Below are 25,544 nucleotides of genomic sequence, written 5' to 3' on the forward strand. Positions count from 1 at the left end.
CCCAGCCCCTTCACACATCCAATCCTCAGCCCCTTCCCCCCTCCAAGTCCCCCCTTTCCACCCTGCTTTCTGTGCAACCTGGCAGGAACTCCAAGTCTCCCCCAGTGGTATGAGTCCAACCCCATGGTTCAGGCTGGAAGAGAGGCCCCAGGCTCCAGCTCCCGAGCAATTAGGGAGCTGTTAAGCAGCCATTAGCAACCTCACCATAAAGTGCTTGGATGCCTCGCAGCTGTCTGAAGAGCTCCTCCACTCTGCTGGGTAAGCCATAGAAAGGTCCCCGGTCGGCAGAAGGAGCCTCGAAGGCTTTCCTGGCCACACAAAGCTCTTTGGACAGCACAGCCTCCTGCAGCTGCTTGGTCTTGGAAGGCTGCAGAGTCTGGGCCTTGGCATTTCCACTCAGGGCACTTTTCAGGTGGGCTTGGAGGCTCTCAGTGTTAACTGAGCCACCCTTGGAGTCCGAGGGCAAGGCAGGAGGCTGGCTCCTGTCTTCGGCAGCAGGACAAGAAGAGGAGGATGGAGTCCTGGTTTTGGCCAAGGAAGGACTGCCACACTTGCTCCTCCTGCCTGGGGCTGGAGGTGCTCCAGGAGCAGGAGGAGGCTCCTTGAGCTGCTCAAAATACAAAAGCTGGGACGATGGCAGATCATCCAAAGCAGCTTCAGAGGCCTCCTGCCTGCCAGCCGGCAGGGCACCTTCCCCCAGCTCCAAAGCATCCTCCTGGCCAGCCCCAAGGCCTGCAGGGGTTTCTGGGGCACAGGGATGATCTTCCTGCTCAGTTCCTGGCTGAAGGAGGATGTCTTCAGCTGCCTGAAAGCCCTCACCCTTATCCTGCAGGGACTTGTGCCCGAGGTCATCCCCTCGTGCCAGCCAAGAGTGGCTGCCACAGGAGCCATCGTAGTCACCAAAGAGATCCTCCTCACTGTCATTGCTGTGCTGTGAAAGGGTGGCAGGGAGGGTTGGCAGTGCCAGGGAGAGCACCCACAGCACTGGGAAAGGGTGGCAGGGAGGGTTGGCAGTGCCAGGGAGAGCACCCACAGCACTGGGAAAGGGTGGCAGGGAGGGTTGGCAGTGCCAGGGAACAGCAGGGCAGGGGCAGCACCCACAGCACTGGGAAAGGGTGGCAGGGAGGGTTGGCAGTGCCAGGGAACAGCAGGAGAGGGGCAGGAGAGGGGCAGGACACGGGCAGGATAGGGGGCAGGACAAGGGGCAGGATCCACAGCACTGTGAAAGGGTAACAGCAAGGGCTAGCAGTGCCAGGGCACAGCAGCAGAGGGGCAGGACAAGGGGCAGGACCCCCGCACCGCGCAGCGGTGACGGCGATGGCTCTCTGGCAGCCGCAGCCCAGCCGCCTCCCCTCTGCCCCCAGCAAGGCTCACCCCGAGCGCCGCCCCACGCGGGCTCGGACCGGGCCAAGCCACCCTCCCGGGGGCCCCGCTGGTCGCCGCCCAACCCCCAGAAGCCGTTCCCGTACCGGCAGCTCCGCCGGGGGCTCCTCGCCGCCGGGGCTGGGTCTCTTGCGAGGCAGGGGCGAGCAGGCGGCGCCGGGCGGCGGCGCGGCGCGGCTCCGCTTGCGGGCGGCGCCGGGGCGGCTCTTCCTCCGCACGGCCAGGCCGTCCTCCGCCATCAGCGCCGCGGCGGGCAGCCGAGCGGGGCTAGGGGTCTCCGGCCCCCGAGCGGGGAGCGGCAGGGCCGCGGCAGCCCCGGCCCGGGGAACATCTCCGCCCTGGGCACGGCCGAAACCCACCGGCGGCCGCCCGCCGCCACCATCCCTTCCGCCAATCGGCTGCGAGAGGGAAGGGGCGGCACCGAGCGGCGACCAATCGCCTGCCTCCAGTGGGCCAGGCCGACACCCCATTGGCCAGAACGCGGCGTTTGTGCTGGAGGTGAGGGCGCGGGCGGAAGTGACGTCGAAGATAGGCGACGCCGCAGCCGGCACCATGGCAGCGCGAGCCGTGGCGGCGGGGAGGTCCTGGCGGAGGCTGCAGCCCGGTGCGTGCCGCGCCCCTGCCCCCCGCTTCCCCCTCGGCCCCGGGGCGTGCCGCGCCCCTGCCCCCCGCTTCCCCCTCGGCCCCGGGGCGTGCGGCGCCCCTGCCCCCCGCTTCCCTCTCGGCTCCGTTGCGTGCCGCGCCCCTGCCCCCCGCTTCCCCCTCGGCCCCGGGGCGTGCGGCGCCCCTGCCCCCCGCTTCCCCCTCGGCCCCGGGGCGTGCGGCGCCCCTGCCCCCCGCTTCCCCCTCGGCCCCGGGGCGTGCGGCGCCCCTGCCCCCCCGCTTCCCCCTCGGCCCCGGGGCGTGCGGCGCCCCTGCCCCCCGCTTCCCTCTCGCCCCCGGGGCGTGCGGCGCCCCTGCCCCCCGCTTCCCTCTCGGCCCCGGGGCGTGCGGCGCCCCTGCCCCCCGCTTCCCTCTCGGCCCCGGTGCGTGCGGCGCCCCTGCCCCCCGGTTCTCTCTCGCCCCCGGTGCGTGCGGCGCCCCTGCCCCCCGGTTCTCTCTCGCCCCCGAGGCGTGCTGCACCCCTTCCCCCCGGTCCCCACTCTTCCCCTTTCCCCGTCCGAGGCGCGCTGCCCTCTTTTCCCTCTTTTCCCCGCCGTCCTTCTCGGCTTTCTGAGGACGGGAGGTGGCGGTGGCAGAGCGGTAGAGGCGCAGGGGGTGTGGGGTGCCGCTGTTGCCGCTCCCTCCCGCCCCGTCGCCGCTAACCCTCCGCTCCTTCCCTTGCAGCGGCTCTGTGGGAGCGGCCGTGCCGCTTCCAGCACCTGCCGACCGAGCACTCCGACCAGGTGAGGGTCCCTTGGTGAGCCCCCTGTTCTCTGCCGGCCCGCGGCTCAGTGCTGCCCGAACTGGGAGGAGCTCATCTTAGGCTTTCAAGGCTCTGGTTGGGTCTGGGTGCAGCTGTGGCTCATGAAATAACAGCAACTGAGTGCTCGGTGTGAGACTGTGCCCTGGTGAGACCTAACCTGCAGTACTGTGTGCAGACATGGAGCCCTCAGCAAAGGAAAGACATGGAACTGACGGACTCCTGTCAATCCCTGACACCCTCATGGGCAACCTGTGCCAGTCTCTCATCATCCCCATAAGGAACAACTTCTTCTTCACATCCCATCTCCATCTCCCCACTTCTAGTTCTGCTCCATCCCCCCTAGTCCTGTCCCTCCCTCACCCCTTCCAAAGTTCCTCCCCAGCTTGCTTGCAGCCCCCTGCAGCTCCTGCAAGGCCACCAGAAGGTCTCCTGGGAGCCTTCTCCTCTGCAGCCTGCACAACCCCAACTCTCTCAGGCTGTGCTCAGAGCAGCTCCAGCCCTCTGCTCCTCCTCCTGGCCCTGCTCTGGACACCTTCCAGCCCCTCCAGAGCCTTCCTGGCACAGAGGCTGCAGAGCTGGCTCCAGAGCTGCAGCTGTGGGCTCAGCAGAGTGGAGCAGAGGGGCAGAATCCCCTCCCTGGCCCTGCTGGCCACACTTCTCTTGCTGCAGTCCAGGCTCTGCTTGGCTCTCTGGGCTGCAAGTGCTCCCTGCTGGCTCCTGCTGAGCTTCTCCTCCCCCAGCACCCCCAAGGGTTTTTCTTCAAGGCTGCTCTGCAGCCAGTCCCTGCCCAGCCTACATCAGTGCCTACAACCGCCCCAGATCACCCCCAGGCCGTTGTTGTCAAGCTCACAGCTGTCCATTGCCATTGCAGCCTATCCAAATGGAGAACCCCTACAAAGAGCCTCCCAAGAGATGTGTCTTGTGTGGCATAGAGGTGGACTACAAGAACGTGCAGGTGAGAAGTGCTCAGCTGACAGCGAGTGAGGCGGGTGTGTGCGAGGGGAGCGGGCGTGGGCGAGGGGGGCATGTGAGGCAGGCGGGTGTGTGCGAGGCGGGCGTGTGGACAATGGGTGGGCGTGTGCGGGGCGGGCGTGCTGACAATGGGCGGGTGTGTGGCCAATGAGCAGGCGTGTGAGAGGCGGGCGTGTGCGAGGCGGACGTGTGGACAGTGAGTGGGCGTGTGCGAGGTGGGCATGTGCGAGGCGGGCGTGCGGACAATGGGCAGGCGTGCGGACAATGGGCGGGCGTGTGCGAGGCGGGCGTGTGGACAATGGGCGGGCGTGTGGACAATGGGCGGGCGTGTGGACAATGGGCGGGCGTGTGGACAATGGGCAGGCTTGTTCACAATGGGCGGGTGTATGCGAGGCGGGCCTGTGGACAATGGGCGGGCGTGTGGACAATGAGCAGGCGTGTGCGATGTGGGCGTGGGGACAATGGGTGGGCGTGTGCAAGGTGGGCATGTGCAAGGCAGGCGGGCGTGTGGACAGTGGGCGGGCATGTGGACAATGGGTGGGCGTGTGCGAGGCGGGCGTGTGGACAATGGGCGGGTGTGTGCGAGGCGGGCGTGGGGACAATGGGCGGGCGTGTGTGAGGCGGGCGTGTGGGCAATGAGCAGGCGTGTGCGAGGCGGGTGTGTGGACACTGAGCGAGCATGCACGTGGTGGGTGTGTGAGGCAGCCTGGGCGGTGTGGCAGGCTGGTATGGGTTGAGCTAGGCAGGGGGTGTCAGTTCGGCAGGCGCTGGGCTGAGGTAGGCAGGAGGGGGCAGGCAGGAGGGCTGAGGCAGGCAGGCAGGAGGGGGCAGGCAGGCAGGAGTGCTGAGGCAGGCAGGCTGAGGCAGGCAGGCAGGCAGGCTGAGGCAGGCAGGCAGGAGGGCTGAGGCAGGAGGGCTGAGGCAGGCAGGCAGGAGGGGGCAGGCAGGCAGGAGGGCTGAGGCAGGCAGGCAGGAGGGGGCAGGCAGGCAGGAGGGCTGAGGCAGGCAGGCGCTGGTCTGAGTCAGGTTTGCTCTCTCCCCCAGCTGCTGTCGCAGTTTGTGTCTCCTCACACCGGCCGCATCTTCGGCAGGCACATCACAGGTAGGGGAACTGCTGCCCCCTGCCCGCCCCCCCGGCTGCCTCAGCAGCACTGTGGCCAAGCACATTGATGCCAGCTGCAAACCCTCCCCCAGGCCTTGTGCTCCCCTGGGGCGCTGCACCAGGCCTGGCAATGGGCGTGGGTGCCCTGGGGGTGTGCCGGAGTGGTGGAGCTGTGGGGGTCGGGAAAGGCCTCCAGGAGCATCCAGTCCAAGCTCCAGCCCAGCCCCCACCCTGGCCCCGGGTGCCATGGCCACAGCTTGCTGCAGCACCTCCAGACATGAGGACTCCTCCACCTCCCTGGGCAGCCTCTGCCAGTCCCTGACCACTCTGGCAGCAGAGAAATTCTTCCTCTTGTCCAACCTGACCCTCCCCTGGCACAAGTTCAGGACATTGCCTCTGGTTCTCTCACCTGAGACTGGGGGAGCAGAGCCCAACCCCCCCTGGCTGCAGCCTCCTCTCAGGGAGCTGCAGAGAGCAAGGAGGTCTCCCTCAGCCTCCTCTGCTCCACACTCCCCCCCCCCCGCTCCCTCAGCTGCTCCTCCCCAGCCCTCTTCCCCAGACCCTTCCCCACCTTTCCTGCCCTTCCCTGGCCCTGCTCCAGCTCCTCAAGCTCCTTCTGGCAGCCAGGAGCCCAAAGCTGAGCCCAGCCCTCAAGCTGTGGCCTCCCCAGTGCTGAGCCCAGGGGCACAATCCCTGCCCTGCTCCTGCTGCCCACACCACTGCTGCTCCAGCCCAGGCTGCTGCTGCCCTCCTTGCCCCCCTGCCCACCCCCTGCCTCCTCTCCAGCTGCTGCCACCCAGCACCCCCAGGGCTTGCTCTGCTGCCCACTTTCCAGCCCCTCTGCCCCCAGCCTGCAGCCTTCCTGGGGTGGCTGTGCCCCAGGCTCAGGCCCCAGCCCTTGGCCTTGTTGAGCCCTGTCCCATCCCCGCTTGAAGCAGGTTGGTTTCCTAGAGCCTCAGCACTTCCCAGGGTCAGCCTCTGCTGGCTTGGTGGTGGTTTGAGACCGAAAATGCTTTCCCCTCCTCCAGGTTTGTGTGACAAGAAGCAGAGGCAGATCTCCAAAGCCATCAAGAGAGCTCAGCTGCTGGGTAAGGATGAGTTCTCCGGGGGGGGTTGTCCCTCAACCTCCTTTCCTCTTGGCAAACCCCAACTCTGCATCCCCCCTCCCTGGTTTTTGTTCCTCCCAGGGTTTATGCCAGTGATGTACAAGAGCCCTTCCTTCCTCACAGACCCCAAGCTCTTTGACATCAAGTACCCTGAGTAGCAGGGGGCACAGGGACAATAAACTGTTGGCCTGGCACTGCAAGTGTGGTTTAATCCCTGCCTGGCTGCTGAGAGGCTCTCAGCTGCTGCTCTCTCAAGTCTCCAACCAGCTGGAGGGAGCAGCTGCAAAGCTGCACTGTGACTCTTCCCCCGCTGCAGTGCAGCCCAGGGCTGTGCAGGAGGTTGGTTCCTGCCCTGCAGAAGCAGCAGCCCCCAGCCTGCTCTGCCCTGCAAAGCTGCACTGTGACTCTTCCCCTGCTGCAGTGCAGCCCAGGGCTGTGCAGGAGGTTGGTTCCTGCCCTGCAGAAGCAGCAGCCCCCAGCCTGCTCTGCCCTGCAAAGCTGCCCTGTGACTCTTCCCCCGCTGCAGTGCAGCCCAGGGCTGTGCAGGAGGTTGGTTCCTGCCCTGCAGAAGCAGCAGCCCCCAGCCTGCTCTGCCCTGCAAAGCTGCACTGTGATTTCTCCCCCTGCAGAGCAGCCCAGGGCTGTGTGGGGAGGATCTGCTGCTCCAGTCCAGCTCCTGGTGCCAAGTCCCTTGGGCAGGTGGGGGCCAGGTCAGAAGGTAGGAGACTGTGAGTGCTCATTTGTGTCCCTGCCTTTCTCCAGCCCCTCCTCATCTGTTTCAGTGCTGCTGAGGATCAGGTTCCTCTCCTGGGCAGCGTGCTCTGGGGCAGGCAGCAGGCTGCGCTGCAGCTGCAGGGCTCTGCACTTCTTGAAGGCCTTGGCCCCTCCTGTGCTCCCTCTGCCTTTGCGCTTGCTCAGGGCTCTTGCTTCCGCTTCAGGGCACTCTCTGTGCTCCACCAGGAGGGTCAGCTGCTCCCTGACCTTGATGTTGTGGTCAGTGGTGCAGCAGTTCCTGGCCAGCTGGTGGCCCTTGAAGGACACCAGGCAGGTCTGAAGGCCAGAATTGGGGAAGAAGGTTTGCAGGGCCTGGCACAGGAGAACGTTCTCCACTGGCTCCGCTGGGGCCTCTCTGTCTCCTCCTGGGGGGAAAGAAGAGCTGGACGTGAGTCCCTGTTGCACAGGCCATGGATGGGGTTGGGTTGGAAGGGACCCCAAAGCTCAGCCAGCTCCAGCCCCCTGCCATGGGCAGGGACACCTCCCCCCAGCCCCAGGCTGCTCAAGGCCTCATCCAGCCTGGTCCTGTGCAGCTCTGGCCTCGCCTCTACAATGCTGACTCCATCCCTGGGTCAGGACAGAGTCATCAGGGTTGGAAAAAGACCTCTAAGGTCCTCCAGGCCAAGCCTCTACCCAACACCCCCATGACCAGCAGGCCATGGCCTCAGCTGGGAAGTCCTTCCTGAGCTGGATGTCCTTCCTGAGAGTCATGGAACCATGGAATGGGTTGGGGGGAAGGGAGCTCAGAGCTCAGCCAGCCCCAGCCCCCTGCCATGGGCAGGGACAGCTCCCCCCAGCCCCAGCCTGCTCAGGGCCTCATCCAGCCTAGCCCTCAACCCCTCCAGGCAGGAGGCAGCCACAGCCTCCCTGGGCAGCCTGTGCCAGAGTCTCCCCAGCCTCACTCTCAAGGATCTCTTCCTCCTCTCCACTCTCAGTCTCACCTCTCCCAGCTCCAAGCCGTTGTTCCTCAGCCTGGCACTCCCAGCCCTTGCCCAGAGTCCCTCCCCAGCTCTCCTGGAGCCCTTCAGGCACTGGGAGGCCGCTCTGAGGTCTCCCTGGAGCCCCAGCCCTCACAGCTCTGCCACTCACACCACCACGCTGGTGAGGTTCAGGAGCAGTTTGTGCCAGTGGCAAGGGAAAGCCCTTTGGGAGCCTCCCCAGGCCTGGCACTGCCCTTGTGGAGCTCACCTGGAGCCCTCTGCTGCTTCCTCTTCTTGATTTCTTCCTTCAAGTGGCTGACCTCAGCCAGGAGGCTCTCCAGAGAGCGCTCGCTGGCCTCCACCGTCGAGCACAGCCTCTGCGGGGCGAGAGAGGCTGCTGCCAGGCTCTGTGTGCAGAGAGCGGCCGGCAGGGGCAGCGCCCAGAGCGGGGCCGGCAGGGGCAGCGCCCAGAGGGGCCGGCAGGGGCAGCGCCCAGAGCGGGGCCGGCAGGGGCAGCGCCCAGAGCGGGGGGGGGCCGGCAGGGGCAGCGCCCAGAGGGGCCGGCAGGGGCAGCGCCCAGAGCGGGGGGGGCCGGCAGGGGCAGGGCCCAGAGCGGGGGGCGGCCGGCAGGGGCAGCGCCCAGAGCGGGGCCGGCAGGGGCAGCGCCCAGAGCGGGGCCGGCAGGGGCAGCGCCCAGAGGGGGGGGGGCTGGCAGGGGCAGCGCCCAGAGCGGGGGGGGCCGGCAGGGGCAGCGCCCAGAGCGGGGGGGGCTGGCAGGGGCAGCGCCCAGAGCGGGGGCGGCAGGGGCAGCGCCCAGAGGGGGGGGGGCTGGCAGGGGCAGCGCCCAGAGCGGGGGGCGGCCGGCAGGGGCAGCGCCCAGAGCGGGGGGGGCTGGCAGGGGCAGCGCCCAGAGCGGGGGGCGGCCGGCAGGGGCAGCGCCCAGAGGGGGGGCGGCCGGCAGGGGCAGCGCCCAGAGGGGGGGCGGCCGGCAGGGGCAGCGCCCAGAGCGGGGGGGGCCGGCAGGGGCAGCGCCCAGAGCGGGGGGGGCCGGCAGGGGCAGCGCCCAGAGGGGCCGGCAGGGGCAGCGCCCAGAGCGGGGGGGGCCGGCAGGGGCAGCGCCCAGAGCGGGGGGGGGCCGGCAGGGGCAGCGCCCAGAGCGGGGGGGGCCGGCAGGGGCAGCGCCCAGAGGGGCCGGCAGGGGCAGCGCCCAGAGCGGGGGCCGGCAGGGGCAGCGCCCAGAGGGACAGGCAGGGGCAGCGCCCAGAGGGGCCGGCAGGGGCAGCGCCCAGAGCGGGGGGGGCCGGCAGGGGCAGCGCCCAGAGGGGCCGGCAGGGGCAGCGCCCAGAGGGGCCGGCAGGGGCAGCGCCCAGAGGGGCCGGCAGGGGCAGCGCCCAGAGCGGGGGGGGGGCCGGCAGGGGCAGCGCCCAGAGCGGGGGCGGCCGGCAGGGGCAGCGCCCAGAGCGGGGGGGGCCGGCAGGGGCAGCGCCCAGAGGGGCCGGCAGGGGCAGCGCCCAGAGGGGCCGGCAGGGGCAGCGCCCAGAGCGGGGGGGGCCGGCAGGGGCAGCACCCAGAGCGGGGGGGGCCGGCAGGGGCAGCACCCAGAGCGGGGGCAGCCGGCAGGGGCAGCGCCCAGAGCGGGGCCGGCAGGGGCAGCGCCCAGAGCGGGGCCGGCCGGCAGGGGCAGCGCCCAGAGCGGGGGCGGCAGGGGCAGCGCCCAGAGCGGGGGGGGCCGGCAGGGGCAGCGCCCAGAGGGGCCGGCAGGGGCAGCGCCCAGAGGGGCCGGCAGGGGCAGCGCCCAGAGCGGGGGCAGCCGGCAGGGGCAGCGCCCAGAGCGGGGGCAGCCGGCAGGGGCAGCGCCCAGAGCGGGGGCAGCCGGCAGGGGCAGCGCCCAGAGCGGGGCCGGCAGGGGCAGCGCCCAGAGCGGGGCCGGCAGGGGCAGCGCCCAGAGCGGGGCCGGCAGGGGCAGCGCCCAGAGCGGGGCCGGCAGGGGCAGCGCCCAGAGCGGGGGGGGCCGGCAGGGGCAGCGCCCAGAGCGGGGGGGGCCGGCAGGGGCAGCGCCCAGAGCGGGGGGGGGCCGGCAGGGGCAGCGCCCAGAGCGGGGGGGGGCCGGCAGGGGCAGCGCCCAGAGCGGGGGGGGCCGGCAGGGGCAGCGCCCAGAGCGGGGGGGGCCGGCAGGGGCAGCGCCCAGAGGGGCCGGCAGGGGCAGCGCCCAGAGGGGCCGGCAGGGGCAGCGCCCAGAGCGGGGGGGGCCGGCAGGGGCAGCACCCAGAGCGGGGGGGGGCCGGCAGGGGCAGCGCCCAGAGCGGGGGGGGCCGGCAGGGGCAGCGCCCAGAGCGGGGGGGGCCGGCAGGGGCAGCGCCCAGAGCGGGGGGGGCCGGCAGGGGCAGCGCCCAGAGCGGGGGGGGGCCGGCAGGGGCAGCGCCCAGAGCGGGGGGGGCCGGCAGGGGCAGCGCCCAGAGGGGCCGGCAGGGGCAGCGCCCAGAGCGGGGGGGGCCGGCAGGGGCAGCGCCCAGAGCGGGGGGGGCCGGCAGGGGCAGCGCCCAGAGCGGGGGCGGCAGGGGCAGCGCCCAGAGCGGGGGGGGGCTGGCAGGGGCAGCGCCCAGAGGGGCCGGCAGGGGCAGCGGCCAGAGCCCAACCCCCCCTGGCTGCAGCCTCCTCTCAGGGAGCTGCAGAGAGCAAGGAGGTCTCCCTCAGCCTCCTCTGCTCCACACTCCCCACCCCCAGCTCCCTCAGCTGCTCCTCCCCAGCCCTCTTCCCCAGACCCTTCCCCACCTTTCCTGCCCTTCCCTGGCCCTGCTCCAGCTCCTCAAGGTCCTGCTGGCAGCCAGGAGCCCAAAGCTGAGCCCAGCACCCCTGGGGTGGCCCCACAAGAGCCAGCTGTCTCTGGGGGTGCTGCTGCCTTTGACTTACCCTCAGCTCCTCCTGCAAGGTGCCATACATCTGGTTTATCTTGTGAACCTCTTGCAGGGATCCATCTTCACAGAAGAATTCTGACCTGTGGAGCAAGGACACAACTGGAAGTGAGCTCAGGGCTTGCCTGGGGGCTGGGATGAGTAAGAAACATCCTGAGCTTCACCATCTGGTGCCCAGGTTGAGAGAGCTGCTCTCAGAGACTGTGTCTCAGGGACATGGACCTCCTGGAGCAGGTCCAGAGGGGGCCACCAGGGTGAGCAGAGGGCTGGAGCAGCTCTGCTGTGGGGCCAGGCTGGGGCAGTTGGGGATGTTCAGCCTGCAGAGGAGAAGGCTCCAGGCAGACCTCAGAGCAGCCTCCCAGGATTTGAAGGCTGCAGGAGAGCTGGGGAGGGACTGGGAGGGGCAGGGTGAGAGGTGAAGGCTTTAGGCTGGAAGGAGTTGGCTTGAGATGAGAGCTGAGGAAGCAACTGTGGCCCTGAGGGTGGGGAGGCTCTGGCACAGCTGCCCAGAGAAGCTGGGGAGGCTCCAAGCCTGAAGGCATTCAAAGCCAGGCTGGATGAGGCCCTGAGCAGCCTGGGGCTGGGGGGAGCTGTCCCTGCCCAGGGCAGGGGGCTGGAGCTGGATGGCCTTTAAGGCCCCTGCCAAGCCAAGGCTCTCAGTGGCTCTCTGACTGATGGCAGCCTGCAGCCCCAGCTCCGTGCTGGGTGAAGGATGGGAGGCAGCAGGGCCCTGGGGGAGCAGAGTGTGGCTGCAGCAGCTGCAGCAGAGCTCTCCTGCCCTCACTGCAGCAGGCAGTGCACTGTACCTGTGCTGCCTCACTGCTCTCAGGAAGCCAGAGGACACACAGGAGCCTGACACAGTTCTGTAGCCCTGCTGCTCTGCCATGCCCAAGTTGGTCACCACCAAAGGAACTTTCTGGAAGAGACTTCATGAAGATCAGAAGCATGAGCAGGTGGTTCAGTGACACCCAGAGGCCTCTCTGAAGCCCAAAGGCTCTCAGGCATTCAGAGGGCCCAGCAGTGTGCTTAGCTGGGGCTGCATCCCAGCTGCCTTGCTGAGCCTGGCCTGGGGCTGGCTCTGGGGAGAGCTGGAGCCAGCCCCACCAGCTGGCACACCTCAGGGACAGGTGAGGGGCAGCAGGACCTCAACACCAACCCAAACTGTGCCTAAAGGAAAGGACAACATCTCCCTGGCACCACTGCTGCTGCAGGTGGGGAAAGGCAAGTGCCAGGAGACCACTGCAAGGTGAGACTGCAGCTGGGCTCCAGCCAACAAAGAGCTGCTCAGCATCTTGGCTCCTGATAGGGGCAGTGGGGTGCAGGCAGCCTCAGCAGCCTGCCAGGGACCCCAGGCTGGAGGGAAGGATCCATCCAGGGCAGGCTGCAGAGCTGGCCCCAAGGCAACCTCCTGAAGCTCAACCAGGCCAAGGGCAAGGTCCTGCAGCTGGCTCAGGGCAGTGCCAAGCACAGAGCCAGGCTGGGTGGGGAAGGGGCAGAGAGCAGGGCTGAGGAGAAGGCCCTGGGGGTGCTGGGGGAGGAGCAGCTCCCCAGCAGGCAGCAAGGGGAGCTGGCAGCCCAGAAGCCAAGGCTGTGCTGGGCTGAGCCCCAGCAGTGTGGGCAGCAGGGGCAGGGAGGGGATTCTGCCCCTCTGCTCTGCTCAGCCCTCCCCTGCAGGGCTGGGGCAGCTCTGGGGCCCCCAGCACAAGGACCTGGAGCTGCTGGAGAGGCTCCAGAGGAGGCCACAGAGATGCTCAGAGGCTGCAGAGCCTCCCCTGTGGGGCCAGGCTGGGAGAGCTGGGGCTGTGCAGCCTGGAGAGGAGAAGGCTCCAGGCAGACCTCAGAGCAGCTTCCAGTCCCTGAAGGGCTCCAGGAGAGCTGGGGAGGGACTCTGGCCAAGGGCTGGGAGTGCCAGGAGCAGGGCTGAGGGCATCAGACTGGAAGAAGCTGGATTGAGATGAGACCTGAGGAAGAGATTCTGCCCCATGAGGCTGGGGAGACTCTGGCACAGGCTGCCCAGGGAGGCTGTGGCTGCCTCCTGCCTGGAGGGGCTCAGGGCCAGGCTGGATGAGGCCCTGAGCAGCCTGGGGCTGGGCGGTGCTGTCCCTGCCCATGGCAGGGGGCTGGGGCTGGCTGAGCTTTGGGGTCCCTTCCTACCCAAACCCATTCCATGGTTCCAGGACCTCTCTTTCCCAAGCCAAGAGGCTGCCCTGGGGGTGCCCAGGCAGTGCTGTGCTGGTGCTGGGTGCCAGGGGGAAGCTCTTACCCCTCCTGGGGCCGGTGCAGGGCGTGCTCCAGTCTGTAGGTGGAACAGCTCTCGCTCATCACGCTGGAGGTCAGCAGGAGGAACACCAGGCCCTGGTTTGCAAGGTGGGACTGCAAATTCCTGTGCAGCAGCCTCTCCCTGAAGGTCATGGCCTGCTCTGTGTTCCTCCTGAACTTGTACCAGCCTATGACACTCTGCAGGCAAAGGAGAGGCCTGGTTACAGCCCAGGGGCTGAGGGACAGCAGTGAGGTCAGGCTCTGAGCAGCCAGCAGGGCCTTGCTGTGACCACAGGAAGCAAATCTCTGTTAGATGCTCTCTCTGGGCTGGGATCTGAAGAGCTGAAGGTTTGTCAAACTCCTTAAGGACTTCCCTCCATCCTCCTGCCAACACTGCAGCTGGGCTTGCTCAGCCTGGGGAAGAGGAGGCTCAGGGGAGACCTTCTTGCTCTCTGGAACTCCCTGCAGGGAGGTTGGAGCCAGCTGGGGGTTGGTCTCTTCTGCCAGGCCCCCAGCAGCAGAACAAGAGGACACAGTCTCAAGCTGTGCCAGGGAAGGTTAAGGCTGGAGGGGAGGAGAAAGTTCTTCCCAGCAAGAGGAATTGGCCACTGGGATGAGCTGCCCAGGGAGGTGGTGGAGTCCCCATGCCTGGAGGGGACAGCAGCTGAAAAGGAGGCAGCAGTGTGCCCAGGGGGCCAAGAAGGCCAAGGGCAGCCTGGCCTGGGTCAGGCAGAGTGTGGCCAGCAGGAGCAGGGAAGTCCTTGTGCCCTGTGCTCAGCACTGCTGAGGCCACAGCTTGAGTCCTGTGTCCAGCTCTGGGCTCCTGAGGGTAGGAAAGAGGTTGAGCTGCTGGAAGGTGTCCAGAGAAGGGCAACAAAGCTGGGGAGGGGTCTGGGGCACAGGGCTGGGGAGGGGTCTGGGGCACAGCTCTGTGAGGAGAGGCTGAGGGAGCTGGGGTTGCTTAGCCTGGAGCAGAGGGCTGGAGCTGCTCTGAGCACAGCCTGAGAGAGTTGGGGTTGTGCAGGCTGCAGAGGAGAAGGCTCCCAGGAGACCTTCTGGTGGCCTCCCAGGAACTGCAGGGGGCTGCAAGCAAGCTGGGAAGGGACTTTGGAGGGGGTGAGGGAGGGCTAGGAGTGGGGGGGCTGGAGCAGAAGTAGAAGTGGGGAGCTGGAGATTGGCTGTGAGGAAGAAGTTGTTGGCCAGGAGGGTGGTGAGAGCCTGGCCCAGGCTGCCCAGGGAGGTGGTGGAAGCCTCCTGGCTGGAGGTGTTTGCAGCCAGGCTGGAGGTGGCTGTGAGCAACCTGCTGTGGTGTGAGGTGTCCCTGCCCAGGGCAGGGGGCTGGGGCTGGCTGAGCCTGGAGCTCCCTTCCAGCCCTGCCAGCTCTGTGAATTCGGAGAGTTCCTTTGGGGCATTCCTGTTGCTCACTTGAGAAATGAGTCAGAAAACCTCAACTGAGGCAACACCTAATGGATAAAGAACCTAAACTGTTCCTTTTCAGTCACAAAGGAACCAAAGAGGAGCAGGGGTGGTGAGGGATTAGGTTTTAAAGAGGGAGGAAAAACTCCAATCCTGCTGTCAAAAGGATCCAGAACAGCCCCCAGGGACCTGAGGGAGCTCCTTGGCAAGGGTTAGGTTTGAGGCTACAAACCTTCTTACAGCCTGAGAGGATTCTCTTCAGAGCAAGCTCATCCAGCTCCCCTGCAGAGTTGTAGAAGCTGGAAGAAAGAGAGGAGAGTTAGAGCACAGCACAAGTGCAGCTGCAGGAACCACACAGGCACAGAGAGCTCTGTGCTGGAAGGGAGCTGCAGAGCCCCTGCAGGCCAAGCCCCTGCCCTCAGCAGGGACATCCTCCCCTGCAGCAGCTTGCCCAGAGCCCTCTCCAGCCTCCCCTGCAAGCTCTCCAGCCATGGGGCCACAACCACCTCCCTGGGCAACCTCTTGCAGGCTTCCAGCAGCCTCCTGGGGCACAACTTGTTCCTCACATCCAAGCTCCAGCTGCTCTGCTCTCATCTCAACCCATTGCCCCTGGGGCTGTCCCTGCAGCCCTTTGGCAGCAGTCCCTCTGCAGCCTGCTTGCAGCCCCTGCAGGGACTGGCAGCTGCTCTGGGCTCTGCCTGCAGCCTTCTCTTCTGCAGGCTCAACACCCCCAGCTCCCTCAGCCTGGCCCCAGGGCAGAGCTGCTCCAACCCCCTCAGCATCTTGCTGGCCTCCTCTGGAGCCTCTCCCTCAGCTCCAGCTCCCTCCTGTGCTGAGGGCTCCAGAGCTGGCCCCAGCCCTGCAGGTGAGGTCTCCCCAGGGCAGAGCAGAGGGGCAGGATCCCTCTCTCCAGCTCTGGCCCCAGCCCTGCAGGTGAGGTCTCCCCAGGGCAGAGCAGAGGGGCAGGATCCCTCTCTCCAGCTCTGGCCCCAGCCCTGCAGGTGAGGTCTCCCCAGGGCAGAGCAGAGGGGCAGGATCCCTCTCTCCAGCTCTGGCCACCCTGCTTTGGGTGCAGCCCAGGCTGCCCTTGGCCTCCTGTGCTGCAGCCTCACACTACTGAGGCCCCATGGCTGGAGGGCTTGCAGGGGAGGCTGGAGAGGGCTCTGGGCAAGCTGCTGCAGGGGAGGATGTCCCTGCTGAGGGCAGGGGCTTGGCCTGGAGGGGCTCTGCAGCTCCCTTCCAGCCCAGGCCATTCCAGAATCCTAAGTGAGGGTTAATTAAACTTTGTCAGCTGTGTTTGGTTGAGATCCTCACCTGAAGAGCTGGTAGCAGGGGATGTGCTTCTGGATATCTGGAAAGAGAAGGCAACATTGCTCTGGGGTCACCATTTCCAGGTGCAGATTGCTCTGTAGGCCATGATCAGAATTCACAACAAGCAAAGGAACCAAGGAGCAATGGCACAGAACAGCCCCACAGGGAACTGCTGTGCAGGAAGGAGACAGGTTGGGAATCAGAGGGTCACAGAGCTGGCAGGGCTGGAAGGGACCCCAAGGCTCAGGCAGCCCCAGCCCCCTGCCCTGGGCAGGGACACCTCACACCACAGCAGGTTGCTCACAGCCACCTCCAGCCTGGCTGCAAACACCTCCAGCCAGGAGGCTTCCACCACCTCCCTGGGCAGCCTGGGCCAGGCTCTCACCACCCTCCTGGCCAACAACTTCTTCCTCACAGCCAAGCTCCAGCTCCCCACTTCTACTTCTGCTCCAGCCCCCCCACTCCTGTCCCTCCCTCACCCCCTCCAAAGTCCCTCCCCAGCTCTCTTGCAGCCCCCTGCAGCTCCTGCAAGGCCACCAGAAGGTCTCCTGGGAGCCTTCTCCTCTGCAGCCTGCACAACCCCAACTCTCTCAGGCTGTGCTCAGAGCAGCTCCAGCCCTCTGCTCCTCCTCCTGGCCCTGCTCTGGACACCTTCCAGCCCCTCCAGAGCCTTCCTGGCACAGAGGCTGCAGAGCTGGCCCCAGAGCTGCAGCTGTGGGCTCAGCAGAGTGGAGCAGAGGGGCAGAATCCCCTCCCTGGCCCTGCTGGCCACACTTCTCTTGCTGCAGCCCAGGCTCTGCTTGGCTCTCTGGGCTGCAAGTGCTCCCTGATGGCTCCTGCTGAGCTTCTCCTCCCCCAGCACCCCCAAGGCCTTTCCTCCAGGGCTGCTCTGCAGCCAGGTCCTTTTTACCCCCCTCCCTTCCCTGCAGAGTTCAGGAGCAGCATGCAGTAAGAGATTGCTCTGGAGCTGCTCTGCTGGATGCTGCTGGGGGGAAAGAGAAGTCTGGAGAACAGAAACTCACCAGGGAGGTTGTGGGATCTGGAAAACTGACTCCCAGGGGAAAAACAACCAGCAGGTGACCTACTGGCAGCCCAAATCCTGCCCCTCACTTCCTAGACTCACAGCATCACAGCATGGGTTGGGTTGGAAGGGACCTCAAAGTCCCAGCCCCCTGCCATGGGCAGGGACAGCTCCCCCCAGCCCCAGCCTGCTCAGGGCCTCATCCAGCCTGGCCCTGAGCCCCTCCAGGCAGGAGGCAGCCACAGCCTCCCTGGGCAGCCTGTGCCAGAGGCTCCCCAGCCTCACTCTCAAGGATCTCTTCCTCCTCTCCACTCTCAGTCTCTCCTCTCCCAGCTCCAAGCCATTGTTCCTCAGCCTGGCACTGCCAGCCCTTGCCCAGAGTCCCTCCCCAGCTCTCCTGGAGCCCTTCAGGTGCTGGGAGGCTGCTCTGAGGTCTCCCTGCAGCCTTCTCCTCCCCAGGCTGCACAGCCCCAGCTCTCCCAGCCTGGCCCCACAGGGGAGGCTCTGCAGCCTCTGAGCATCTCTGTGGCCTCCTCTGGAGCCTCTCCAGCAGCTCCAGGTCCTTGTGCTGGGGGCCCCAGAGCTGCCACAGCCCTGCAGGGGAGGGCTGAGCAGAGCAGAGGGCAGAATCCCCTCCCTGCCCCTGCTGCCCACACTGCTGGGGCTCAGCCCTCCTGGCACTCCCAGCCCCTGCCCCAGGGCCCTGTCCCCAGGCTCCAGCAGCTTTGCTCCTGCTGCAAGGTGCTGGCTGCCCTCATTCACCTCTCCAGCCCTGAGCCCAAGCAGGGTGTGGGCAAGGTGGAGAGACTCACCTATGGTGTAGACAACCTCCACATCATCCATCTGGGAGTCTGTGATGCTGTTCTTGGCTTCACCTTTCACATCCCCAAGGAGGAAACCTTCCTTTACAGCAGGGAAGAGGGAAAGAAGCCACAAAGGTCACACTTGCCAGCAGCACTGCTCAGGAGTCCTCTCTGCCCTAACCCTAAGTGCAAGGAGAGGCAGCAGGAGAGGGGAAGGAAGGTCAAAAATGACCTTCTGGGGGTGCTGAAGCAGAGTAAGTTCTGATTTGTCAACATCTGCCTGTGGCTAGGCAGAAGAAGAAGGTGGAAGAGAGAGTGGAGCAGCAGTGGTGTGGGCAGCAGGAGCAGGGCAGGGATTGTGCCCCTGGGCTCAGCACTGGGGAGGCCACAGCTTGAGGGCTGGGCTCAGCTTTGGGCTCCTGGCTGCCAGCAGGACCTTGAGGAGCTGGAGCAGGGCCAGGGAAGGGCAGGAAAGGTGGGGAAGGGTCTGGGGGAGAGGGCTGGGGAGGAGCAGCTGAGGGAGCTGGGGGTGGGGAGTGTGGAGCAGAGGAGGCTGAGGGAGACCTCCTTGCTCTCTGCAGCTCCCTGAGAGGAGGCTGCAGCCAGGGGGGGTTGGGCTCTGCTCCCCAGGAACAAGGGCCAGGAGGAGAGGCAATGGCCTCAGGCTGCCCCAGGGGAGGCTTAGGTTGGAGAGGAGGAAGAATCTCTCTGCTGCCAGAGTGGTCAGGGCCTGGCAGAGGCTGCCCAGGGAGGTGGTGCAGTCCCCATGCCTGGAGGTGCTGCAGCAAGCTGTGGCCATGGCAGCTGGGGCCAGGGCTTGGTGGCCATGGGGGGGTTGGGGGCTGGGATCTTGGAGCCCTCTTGCCCCCCCAAACCATTCTGTGATTCTGGGCTCTGGTTTCCTTTCCTCAGCTCTTCATTCCTTTTGTCCTAGAGTCACAGAATCGTTTGGGCTGCAAAGGGCCTTCAGCATCACTAAGAGTGCAGATCCTCACTCCTCTGCTTCTCTCACCCGAGCCTGGGGAGCAGAGCCCAACCCCCCCTGGCTGCAGCCTCCTCTCAGGGAGCTGCAGAGAGCAAGGAGGTCTCCCTCAGCCTCCTCTGCTCCACACTCCCCACCCCCAGCTCCCTCAGCTGCTCCTCCCCAGCCCTCTTCCCCAGACCTCCTCCAGCCCCCGGGGCGCACAGCGGAGCCCAGCAGGTCGCTCCCCGGCAAGAACCCGGCAAGAACCCACAGCCTCCTGCCCCACAGCCTCCTGCCCCACAGCCTCCTGCCCCACAGCCTCCTGCCCCGCAGCCTCCTGCCCCGCAGCCTCCTGCCCGGCAGCCTCCTGCCCCACAGCCTCCTGCCCCGCAGCCTCCTGCCCCGCAGCCAGGCCGGGCAGGGACAGGCTGCAGAGCCCTGCCGGCAGCGGGGCCCTGGCTGCCCCCCGGCTCCGGCCCTGGCTGCCCCCCGGCTCCGGCCCTGGCAGCACCCCCGGCTCCGGCTGCCCCCCGGCCCTGGCTGCCCCACGGCTCCGGCCCTGGCTGCCCCCCGGCTCCGGCCCTGGCTGCCCCCCGGCTCCGGCCCTGGCTGCCCCCCGGCTCTGGCTGCCCCCCGGCCCTGGCTGCCCCACGGCTCCGGCCCTGGCTGCCCCCCGGCTCCGGCTCTGGCTGCCCCCCGGCTCCGGCCCTGGCTGCCCCCCGGCTCTGGCTGCCCCCCGGCCCTGGCTGCCCCACGGCTCCGGCCCTGGCTGCCCCCCGGCTCCGGCCCTGGCAGCACCCCCGGCTCCGGCCCTGGCTGCCCCACGGCTCCGGCCCTGGCTGCCCCCCGGCTCCGGCCCTGGCAGCACCCCCGGCTCCGGCTCTGGCTGCCCCCCCGGCTCCGGCTCTGGCTGCCCCCCGGCTCCGGCTCTGGCTGCCCCCCCGGCTCCGGCTCTGGCTGCCCCCCCGGCTCCGGCCCTGGCTGCCCCCCCGGCTCCGGCTCTGGCTGCCCCCCCGGCTCCGGCCCTGGCTGCACCCCCGGCTCCGGCTCTGGCAGCACCCCCGGCTCCGGCTCTGGCTGCACCCCCGGCTCCGGCCCTGGCAGCACCCCCGGCTCCGGCTCTGGCTGCACCCCCGGCTCCGGCCCTGGCTGCCCCCCGGCTCCGGCTCTGGCTGCACCCCCGGCTCCGGCCCTGGCAGCACCCCCGGCTCCGGCTCTGGCTGCACCCCCGGCTCCGGCCCTGGCTGCACCCCCGGCTCCGGCTCTGGCAGCACCCCCGGCTCCGGCTCTGGCTGCACCCCCGGCTCCGGCCCTGGCTGCCCCCCCGGCTCCGGCTCTGGCTGCCCCCCGGCTCCGGCCCTGGCTGCCCCCCGGCTCTGGCTGCCCCCCGGCCCTGGCTGCCCCACGGCTCCGGCCCTGGCTGCCCCCCGGCTCCGGCTCTGGCTGCCCCCCCGGCTCCGGCCCTGGCTGCCCCCCCGGCTCCGGCTCTGGCTGCCCCCCCGGCTCCGGCCCTGGCAGCACCCCCGGCTCCGGCTCTGGCTGCACCCCCGGCTCCGGCCCTGGCAGCACCCCCGGCTCTGGCTGCCCCCCGGCCCTGGCTGCCCCCCGGCTCTGGCTGCCCCCCGGGGCCCTGCGCGGCGGCGGGAGGCAGCGGGGCCGGGGCGCCGGTGGCGGGGGCTGCCCGGCCGCTCCTGCCCGGCGGTTCCCGGCGGCGGCACTGACCGTGTCGGAGTCGGTGCTGAGGTGCTGGAAGGAGAGAGCGCCGAAGACGAACCCCGAGAGCAGCGCCGAGGTGCTCTCGCCCTCCATGCTGCCCGCGATGGCGGCCGCGCAGCGCCTCCCCCCGCGGCGCCGCACCGCGCCCCCTACCGGCGGATGGACACATCGCCCCCGCGGCGCCGCACAGCGCCCCCTACCGGCGGATGGACACAGCGCCCCCGCGGCGCCGCACCGCGCCCCCTACCGGCGGATGGACACAGCGCCCCCGCGGCGCCGCACCGCGCCCCCTACCGGCGGATGGACACAGCGCCCCCGCGGCGCCGCACCGCGCCCCCTACCGGCGGATGGACACAGCGCCCCCGCGGCGCCGCACCGCGCCCCCTACCGGCGGATGGACACAGCGCCCCCGCGGCGCCGCACCGCGCCCCCTACCGGCGGATGGACACAGCGCCCCCACGGCCCCGCACCGCGCCCCCTACCGGCGGATGGACACAGCGCCCCCGCGGCCCCGCACCGCGCCCCCTACCGGCGGACGGAGGGGGTCCACCCAGTGGCTGCCGGAGAGATCCCCCCAGTGGCTGCTGGCGGCATCGCACCCAGTGGATGCCGTAGGGGGCGGGATGGGATGGGATGGGACGGGATGGGATGGGATGGGATGAGATGGGATGGGATGGGACGGGATGGGACGGGATGGGATGGGACGGGACAGAATTAACCAGGTTGGAAGAGACCTTCGACATCATTAAGTCCAACCTATCAACTAATCCAACTCACCTAATCAACTCAACCATGGCTCCAAGCACCCCATCCAGGCTCTTCCTAAACACCTCCAGGGCTGGGGACTCCACCACCTCCCTGGGCAGCTCATCCCAGTGGCCAATTCCTCTGGCTGGGAAGAACTTTCTCCTCACCTCCAGCCTCAACCTCCCCTGGCACAGCTGCAGACTGTGTCCTCTTGTTCTGGGGCTGGGGGCCTGGCAGAAGAGACCAACCCCCAGCTGGCTCCAACCTCCCTGCAGGGAGCTGCAGAGAGCAAGAAGGTCTCCCCTGAGCCTCCTCTTCTGCAGGCTAAGCAACCCCAGCTCCCTCAGCCTCTCCTCACAGGGCTGTGCCCCAGCCCCCTCCCCAGCCCTGTGCCCCAGACCCCTCCCCAGCTTTGTTGCCCTTCTCTGGACACCTTCCAGCAGCTCAACCTCTTTCCTACCCTCAGGAGCCCAGAGCTGGACACAGGACTCAAGCTGTGGCCTCAGCAGTGCTGAGCACAGGGCACAAGGACTTCCCTGCTCCTGCTGGCCACACTCTGCCTGACCCAGGCCAGGCTGCCCTTGGCCTTCTTGGCCCCCTGGGCACACTGCTGCCTCCTCTTCAGCTGCTCTCCCCCAGCACCCCCAGGTCCCTCTCTGCCTGGCTGCTCTCAGCCCCTCTGCCCCCAGCCTGTGGCACTGCCTGGGGTTGCTGTGGTCAAAGTGCAGCCCCTGGCACTTGGCTGTGTTCAATCTCCTGCCCTTGGCCTCTGCCCCTCTGCCCAGCCTGGCCAGGTCCCTGTGCAGAGCTCTGCTGCCCTCTCACAGCTCAGCTCCTGCCCGCAGTGTAACTGCTGGGTGTGCTCCTGGTCACTGCACTCCGTGTGCCTGGGTGGTGCCTGCAGGTGCAGCTTCATTTGCTTTCAGCTGAGCTGGTCCTGGCAGCTCTCTTCTGGGGGTAATCTCAAGCCCCCAGAGTGTGTAACCTGCTGCAGCTGGTGAGTGCAGTGCTCAGAGCAGAGGCAGAGTCTTTCTGGCCGTGTCCATCTGTCCTTGCTGCCTCAGCAGGGCCCTGTGGTGCAATCCAGCCCTGCAGCTGGGCTGTCAGCGCCTCTGCCTCTCATCCCACGTTGCAGCAGGGCCCTGCCAGCTCTCCCTGCCCCTCACTCTGTGTCATCTGAAGCCTTCACCACCCCCTCACCCCGAGATCTGGGGCAGTTCAGGGGCTGTTGAGCAATAAAAGCCTCACCTGCTCCCTCTGCCCTGGGCTGGCAGGCAGGGAGCACTGCGAGGCTCCGGGCACCACTCCCCTCTCATTCCAGAGCTGGATGAAGGGCAAGGATGGCACAGAGCCTCCTGTGCTGCCCAGGCTTCCAACAGGGGCAGGGGAGGGGGAGGGGAGGGGAAAGGGGGGAGGGAAGGGGAAAGGGGGGAGGGAAGGGGAAAGGGGGGAGGGAAGGGGAAAGGGGGGAGGGAAGGGGAAAGGGGGGAGGGAAGGGGAAAGGGGGGAGGGGAAGGGGAGGGGAAGGGGAGGAAAGGGGGGAGGGGAGGAAAGGGGGGAGGGGAGGAAAGGGGGGAGGGGAGGAAAGGGGGGAGGGGAGGAAAGGGGGGAGGGGAGGAAAGGGGGGAGGGGAGGAAAGGGGGGAGGGGGGAGGGAAGGGGGAGGGGAGGGGGGGAGGGGAGGGGGAAGGGGAGGGGGGAGGGGAGGGGGAGGGGAGGGGGGAGGGGAGGGAGGAGGGGAGGGAGGAGGGGAGGGAGGAGGGGAGGGAGGAGGGGAGGGAAGAGGGGAGGGGGGAGGGAAGGGGGAAGGGAAGGGGGAAGGGGGGAGGGGAGGGGGAAGGGGAAGGGGAAGGGGGAAGGGGGAAGGGGGAAGGGGAAGGGGAAGGGGGAAGGGGGAAGGGGGAAGGGGAAGGGGAAGGGGGAAGGGGGAAGGGGAAGGGGAAGGGGGAAAGGGGAAGGGGAAGGGGGAAGGGAAGGGGAAGGGGGAAGGGGAAGGGGGAAGGGGAAGGGGGAAGGGGAAGGGGGAAGGGGAATGGGGAAGGTGGAAGGGGGAAGGGGGAAGGGGGAAGGGTGAAGGGGAAAGGGGAAGGGGAAGGGGGAAGGGGAGGTTAGGGTTAGGTTGACCCTCCAAATGGACCTGTGAGGCTCCCAAGCCTTTGGAACCCCATGCAAAGCACCCCAGGAGCACACCTCCTGTCCTAAGAGTGAGCAAAGCCATGTCTGAGGACGAGGAAATGCTTCCCTGCCAGGCCTGGAAGGATGAAATCAGACCTGTGGTAGCTTGGGTTAGGTTGGGTGTCAGGGAGAAATTGTTGGCAGTGAGGCTTGGGAGGCTCTGGCACAGGCTGCCCAGGGAGGCTGTGGCTGCCTCCTGCCTGGAGGGGCTCAGGGCCAGGCTGGATGAGGCCCTGAGCAAGCTGGGGCTGGGGGGAGCTGTCCCTGCCCCTGGCAGGGGGCTGGGGCTGGCTGAGCTCTGAGCTCCCTTCCAACCCAAGCCCTGCTGTGGTTCTCTGCTGCTCAGAGCTGCAAAGAGATGCTCCAAGGGCTGGAGCAGCTCTGCTGTGGGGACAGGCTGAGAGGAGAAGGCTGAGAGGGAGCTGAGCAATGCCTCTCAAGAGCTGAGGGCTGGGGGGCAAGCAGCAGGGGCCAGGCTCTGCTCAGTGGTGCCCTGGGACAGGCCAAGGGGCAGTGGGCACAGACTGGGAGCCAGGAGGTTCCACCTCAGCAGGAGGAGAAACTGCTTTGGGGTGAGGCTGCTGGAGCCTGCAGCAGGGCAAGGGGGAAGGGGTTGAAGCCAGAGCAGGGTGGGCAGAGGGCAGCAGAATCTGCCCCTGGGCTCTGCTCAGACCTCAGCTCCAATCCTGCCTCCAGCTCTGGGGTCCCCAGCAGCAGAAGGACACAGAGCTGCTGGAGAGAGCCCAGAGGAGGCCACAGAGATGATGCCAGGGCTGGAGCAGCTCTGCTGTGGGCACAGGCTGAGGGTGCTGGGGCTGTGCAGCCCCAGGGGCACCTCAGAGCTGCTGCCAGGAGCTGAAGGGATCCTGCAGGAAGGCTGCAGAGGAACTGCTCCTGAGGGGGTCTGAGCCAGGCCCAGGGGGAAGGGTTTGGAGCTGAGGCAGAGCAGGGTCAGAGTGGAGCTGAGGAAGAAGCTTTTCAGGATCCCATTTGCTGTGTAGCTCAGCTTGCCCCTGGCTTGGCTCAGCCCTGCTGGTCTCTTATCATAGAACCACAGAATCAGCCAGGCTGGCAAAGACCTCAGAGCTCATCAGCTCCAACCTGGGACCTAATCCCCAACCCCTCCTGACAGCCAAACCCTGGCTCCAAGAGCCACATCCAAGCCTTGCCTGAACACCTCCAGGGCTGGGGACTCCACCACCTCCCTGGGCAGCTCATCCCAGTGGCCAATTCCTCTTGCTGGGAAGAACTTTCTCCTCCCCTCCAGCCTCAACCTCCCCTGGCACAGCTTGAGGACTGTGTCCTCTTGTTCTGCTGCTGGGGGCCTGGCAGAAGAGACCAACCCCCAGCTGGCTCCAACCTCCCTGCAGGGAGCTGCAGAGAGCAAGAAGGTCTCCCCTGAGCCTCCTCTTCTGCAGGCTAAGCAACCCCAGCTCCCTCAGCCTCTCCTCACAGGGCTGTGCCCCAGACCCCTCCCCAGCCCTGTTGCCCCAGACCCCTCCCCAGCTTTGTTGCCCTTCTCTGGACACCTTCCAGCAGCTCAACCTCTTTCCTACCCTCAGGAGCCCAGAGCTGGACACCAGGACTCAAGCTGTGGCCTCAGCAGTGCTGAGCACAGGGCACAAGGACTTCCCTGCTCCTGCTGGCCACACTCTGCCTGACCCAGGCCAGGCTGCCCTTGGCCTTCTTGGCCCCCTGGGCACACTGCTGCCTCCTCTTCAGCTGCTCTCCCCCAGCACCCCCAGGTCCCTCTCTGCCTGGCTGCTCTCAGCCCCTCTGCCCCCAGCCTGTGGCACTGCCTGGGGTTGCTGTGGCCAAAGTGCAGCCCCTGGCCCTTGGCTGTGTTCAATCTCCTGCCCTTGGCCTCTGCCCCTCTGCCCAGCCTGGCCAGGTCCCTCTGCAGAGCTCTGCTGCCCTCTCACAGCTCAGCTCCTGCCCCCAGCTTGCTGTCAGCTGCACATTCCCTGCTGATGGACTCCATCCCCTCCTCCAGATCATCAGTGAAGATATTGATCAGGCTGGGGCCCAGCCCTGCTCCCTGGGGCACAGCACTGGTGCCTGGCTGCCAGCTGGCTGTGGCACCATTCACCACCAGCCTGAGCCATGCTGTGGCTCTCTCTCATCTCAGGTCCTGGCACTCTGCTGAGGAAGGTGTTGGAGGGAGGGCTGCAGACTCTCCTCTGTGACCTCCCTCCAGGCATGCTGGGAGGCAGAAGGGTTGTTAGGAGTGGGTAGGAAGGAGGCAGACCTGGAGAGAGCCATTCCCAACCATCCTGTGGCTGTGTGGCTCCTTCTCCTCAGGGGCCACCCTCAGTGCTGTTCCTCCTGCCTCTCTGCAGGCCATGGGCAGGATCAGGGGGCAGGCAGCCCCCCAGGGGGGTCTCTGGAAGCTGTTCTGCCCCACTGCACTTTGGCTCTGCTCTGCCCCTGCAGCTGCAGCTGCCTGGGAGGGGACTGCTGCAGGGGCAGCCCTCTGCAGGGCCAAGCCTGGCTAAAGCCTTCCAGAAAGGGGCTGCAGGCACAGCTCAGGGCTCTGCCTGCCTCTCCTTGCAGGGAGAG

At 67.5% G+C, this 25,544-nt stretch overlaps 3 protein-coding genes across 4 annotated transcripts in view; 1 reads left to right on the plus strand and 2 right to left on the minus strand.

Moving 5' to 3' along the window:
* HELQ (helicase, POLQ like) overlaps window positions 1-1,622 on the minus strand; it is a 46,776-nt gene extending 45,154 nt beyond the window's left edge. The window contains exons 1-2 of the mRNA XM_054172759.1: window positions 1,470-1,622; window positions 205-931 (exon numbers count right to left, since the gene is read on the minus strand). Of these exons, the coding sequence (XP_054028734.1) occupies window positions 205-931; window positions 1,470-1,622 (880 nt within the window). The remainder of the gene's footprint in view (window positions 1-204; window positions 932-1,469) is intronic.
* Window positions 1,623-6,494: 4,872 nt separating this feature from the next.
* On the minus strand, window positions 6,495-20,172 carry ABRAXAS1 (abraxas 1, BRCA1 A complex subunit). 2 transcript variants are annotated; one of them, XM_054172643.1, is made up of 9 exons: window positions 20,071-20,172; window positions 17,394-17,484; window positions 15,564-15,600; window positions 14,482-14,548; window positions 12,838-13,031; window positions 11,381-11,500; window positions 10,573-10,657; window positions 7,931-8,039; window positions 6,495-7,107 (listed from the first exon to the last, which is right to left on the minus strand). In XM_054172643.1, the coding sequence occupies exons 1-9, from the start codon at window positions 20,155-20,157 to the stop codon at window positions 6,680-6,682; spliced, it is 1,218 nt and encodes a 405-aa protein (XP_054028618.1). In that variant the 5' UTR covers window positions 20,158-20,172; the 3' UTR covers window positions 6,495-6,679. The 2 variants fall into 2 exon arrangements, with proteins under 2 accessions (XP_054028618.1, XP_054028619.1); XM_054172644.1 differs by having other exon boundaries at window positions 17,394-17,480; window positions 20,071-20,169.
* Window positions 20,168-25,544, plus strand: part of LOC128898471 (glycerol-3-phosphate acyltransferase 3-like) — a 45,984-nt gene continuing 40,607 nt past the window's right edge. The window contains exon 1 of the mRNA XM_054172527.1: window positions 20,168-20,675. Coding sequence (XP_054028502.1) covers window positions 20,168-20,675 — 508 coding nt within the window. The remainder of the gene's footprint in view (window positions 20,676-25,544) is intronic.

This window comes from Dryobates pubescens, chromosome 24 (assembly GCF_014839835.1).
Source record: "Dryobates pubescens isolate bDryPub1 chromosome 24, bDryPub1.pri, whole genome shotgun sequence".
NCBI lineage: Eukaryota > Metazoa > Chordata > Aves > Piciformes > Picidae > Dryobates > Dryobates pubescens.

Coding starts and splice junctions, on each gene's coding strand:
- ABRAXAS1 (XM_054172643.1), bottom strand. CDS start 20,157: ATGGAGGGCGAGAGCACCTCGGCGCTGCTCTCGGGGTTCGTCTTCGGC. Junction 14,549..15,563: donor CCCTGCTACCAGCTCTTCAG/GTGAGGATCTCA, acceptor TCTTTCTTCCAG/CTTCTACAACTCTGCAGGGG. Junction 7,108..7,930: donor GAAGCAGCAGAGGGCTCCAG/GTGAGCTCCACA, acceptor CTTTCCCCCCAG/GAGGAGACAGAGAGGCCCCA.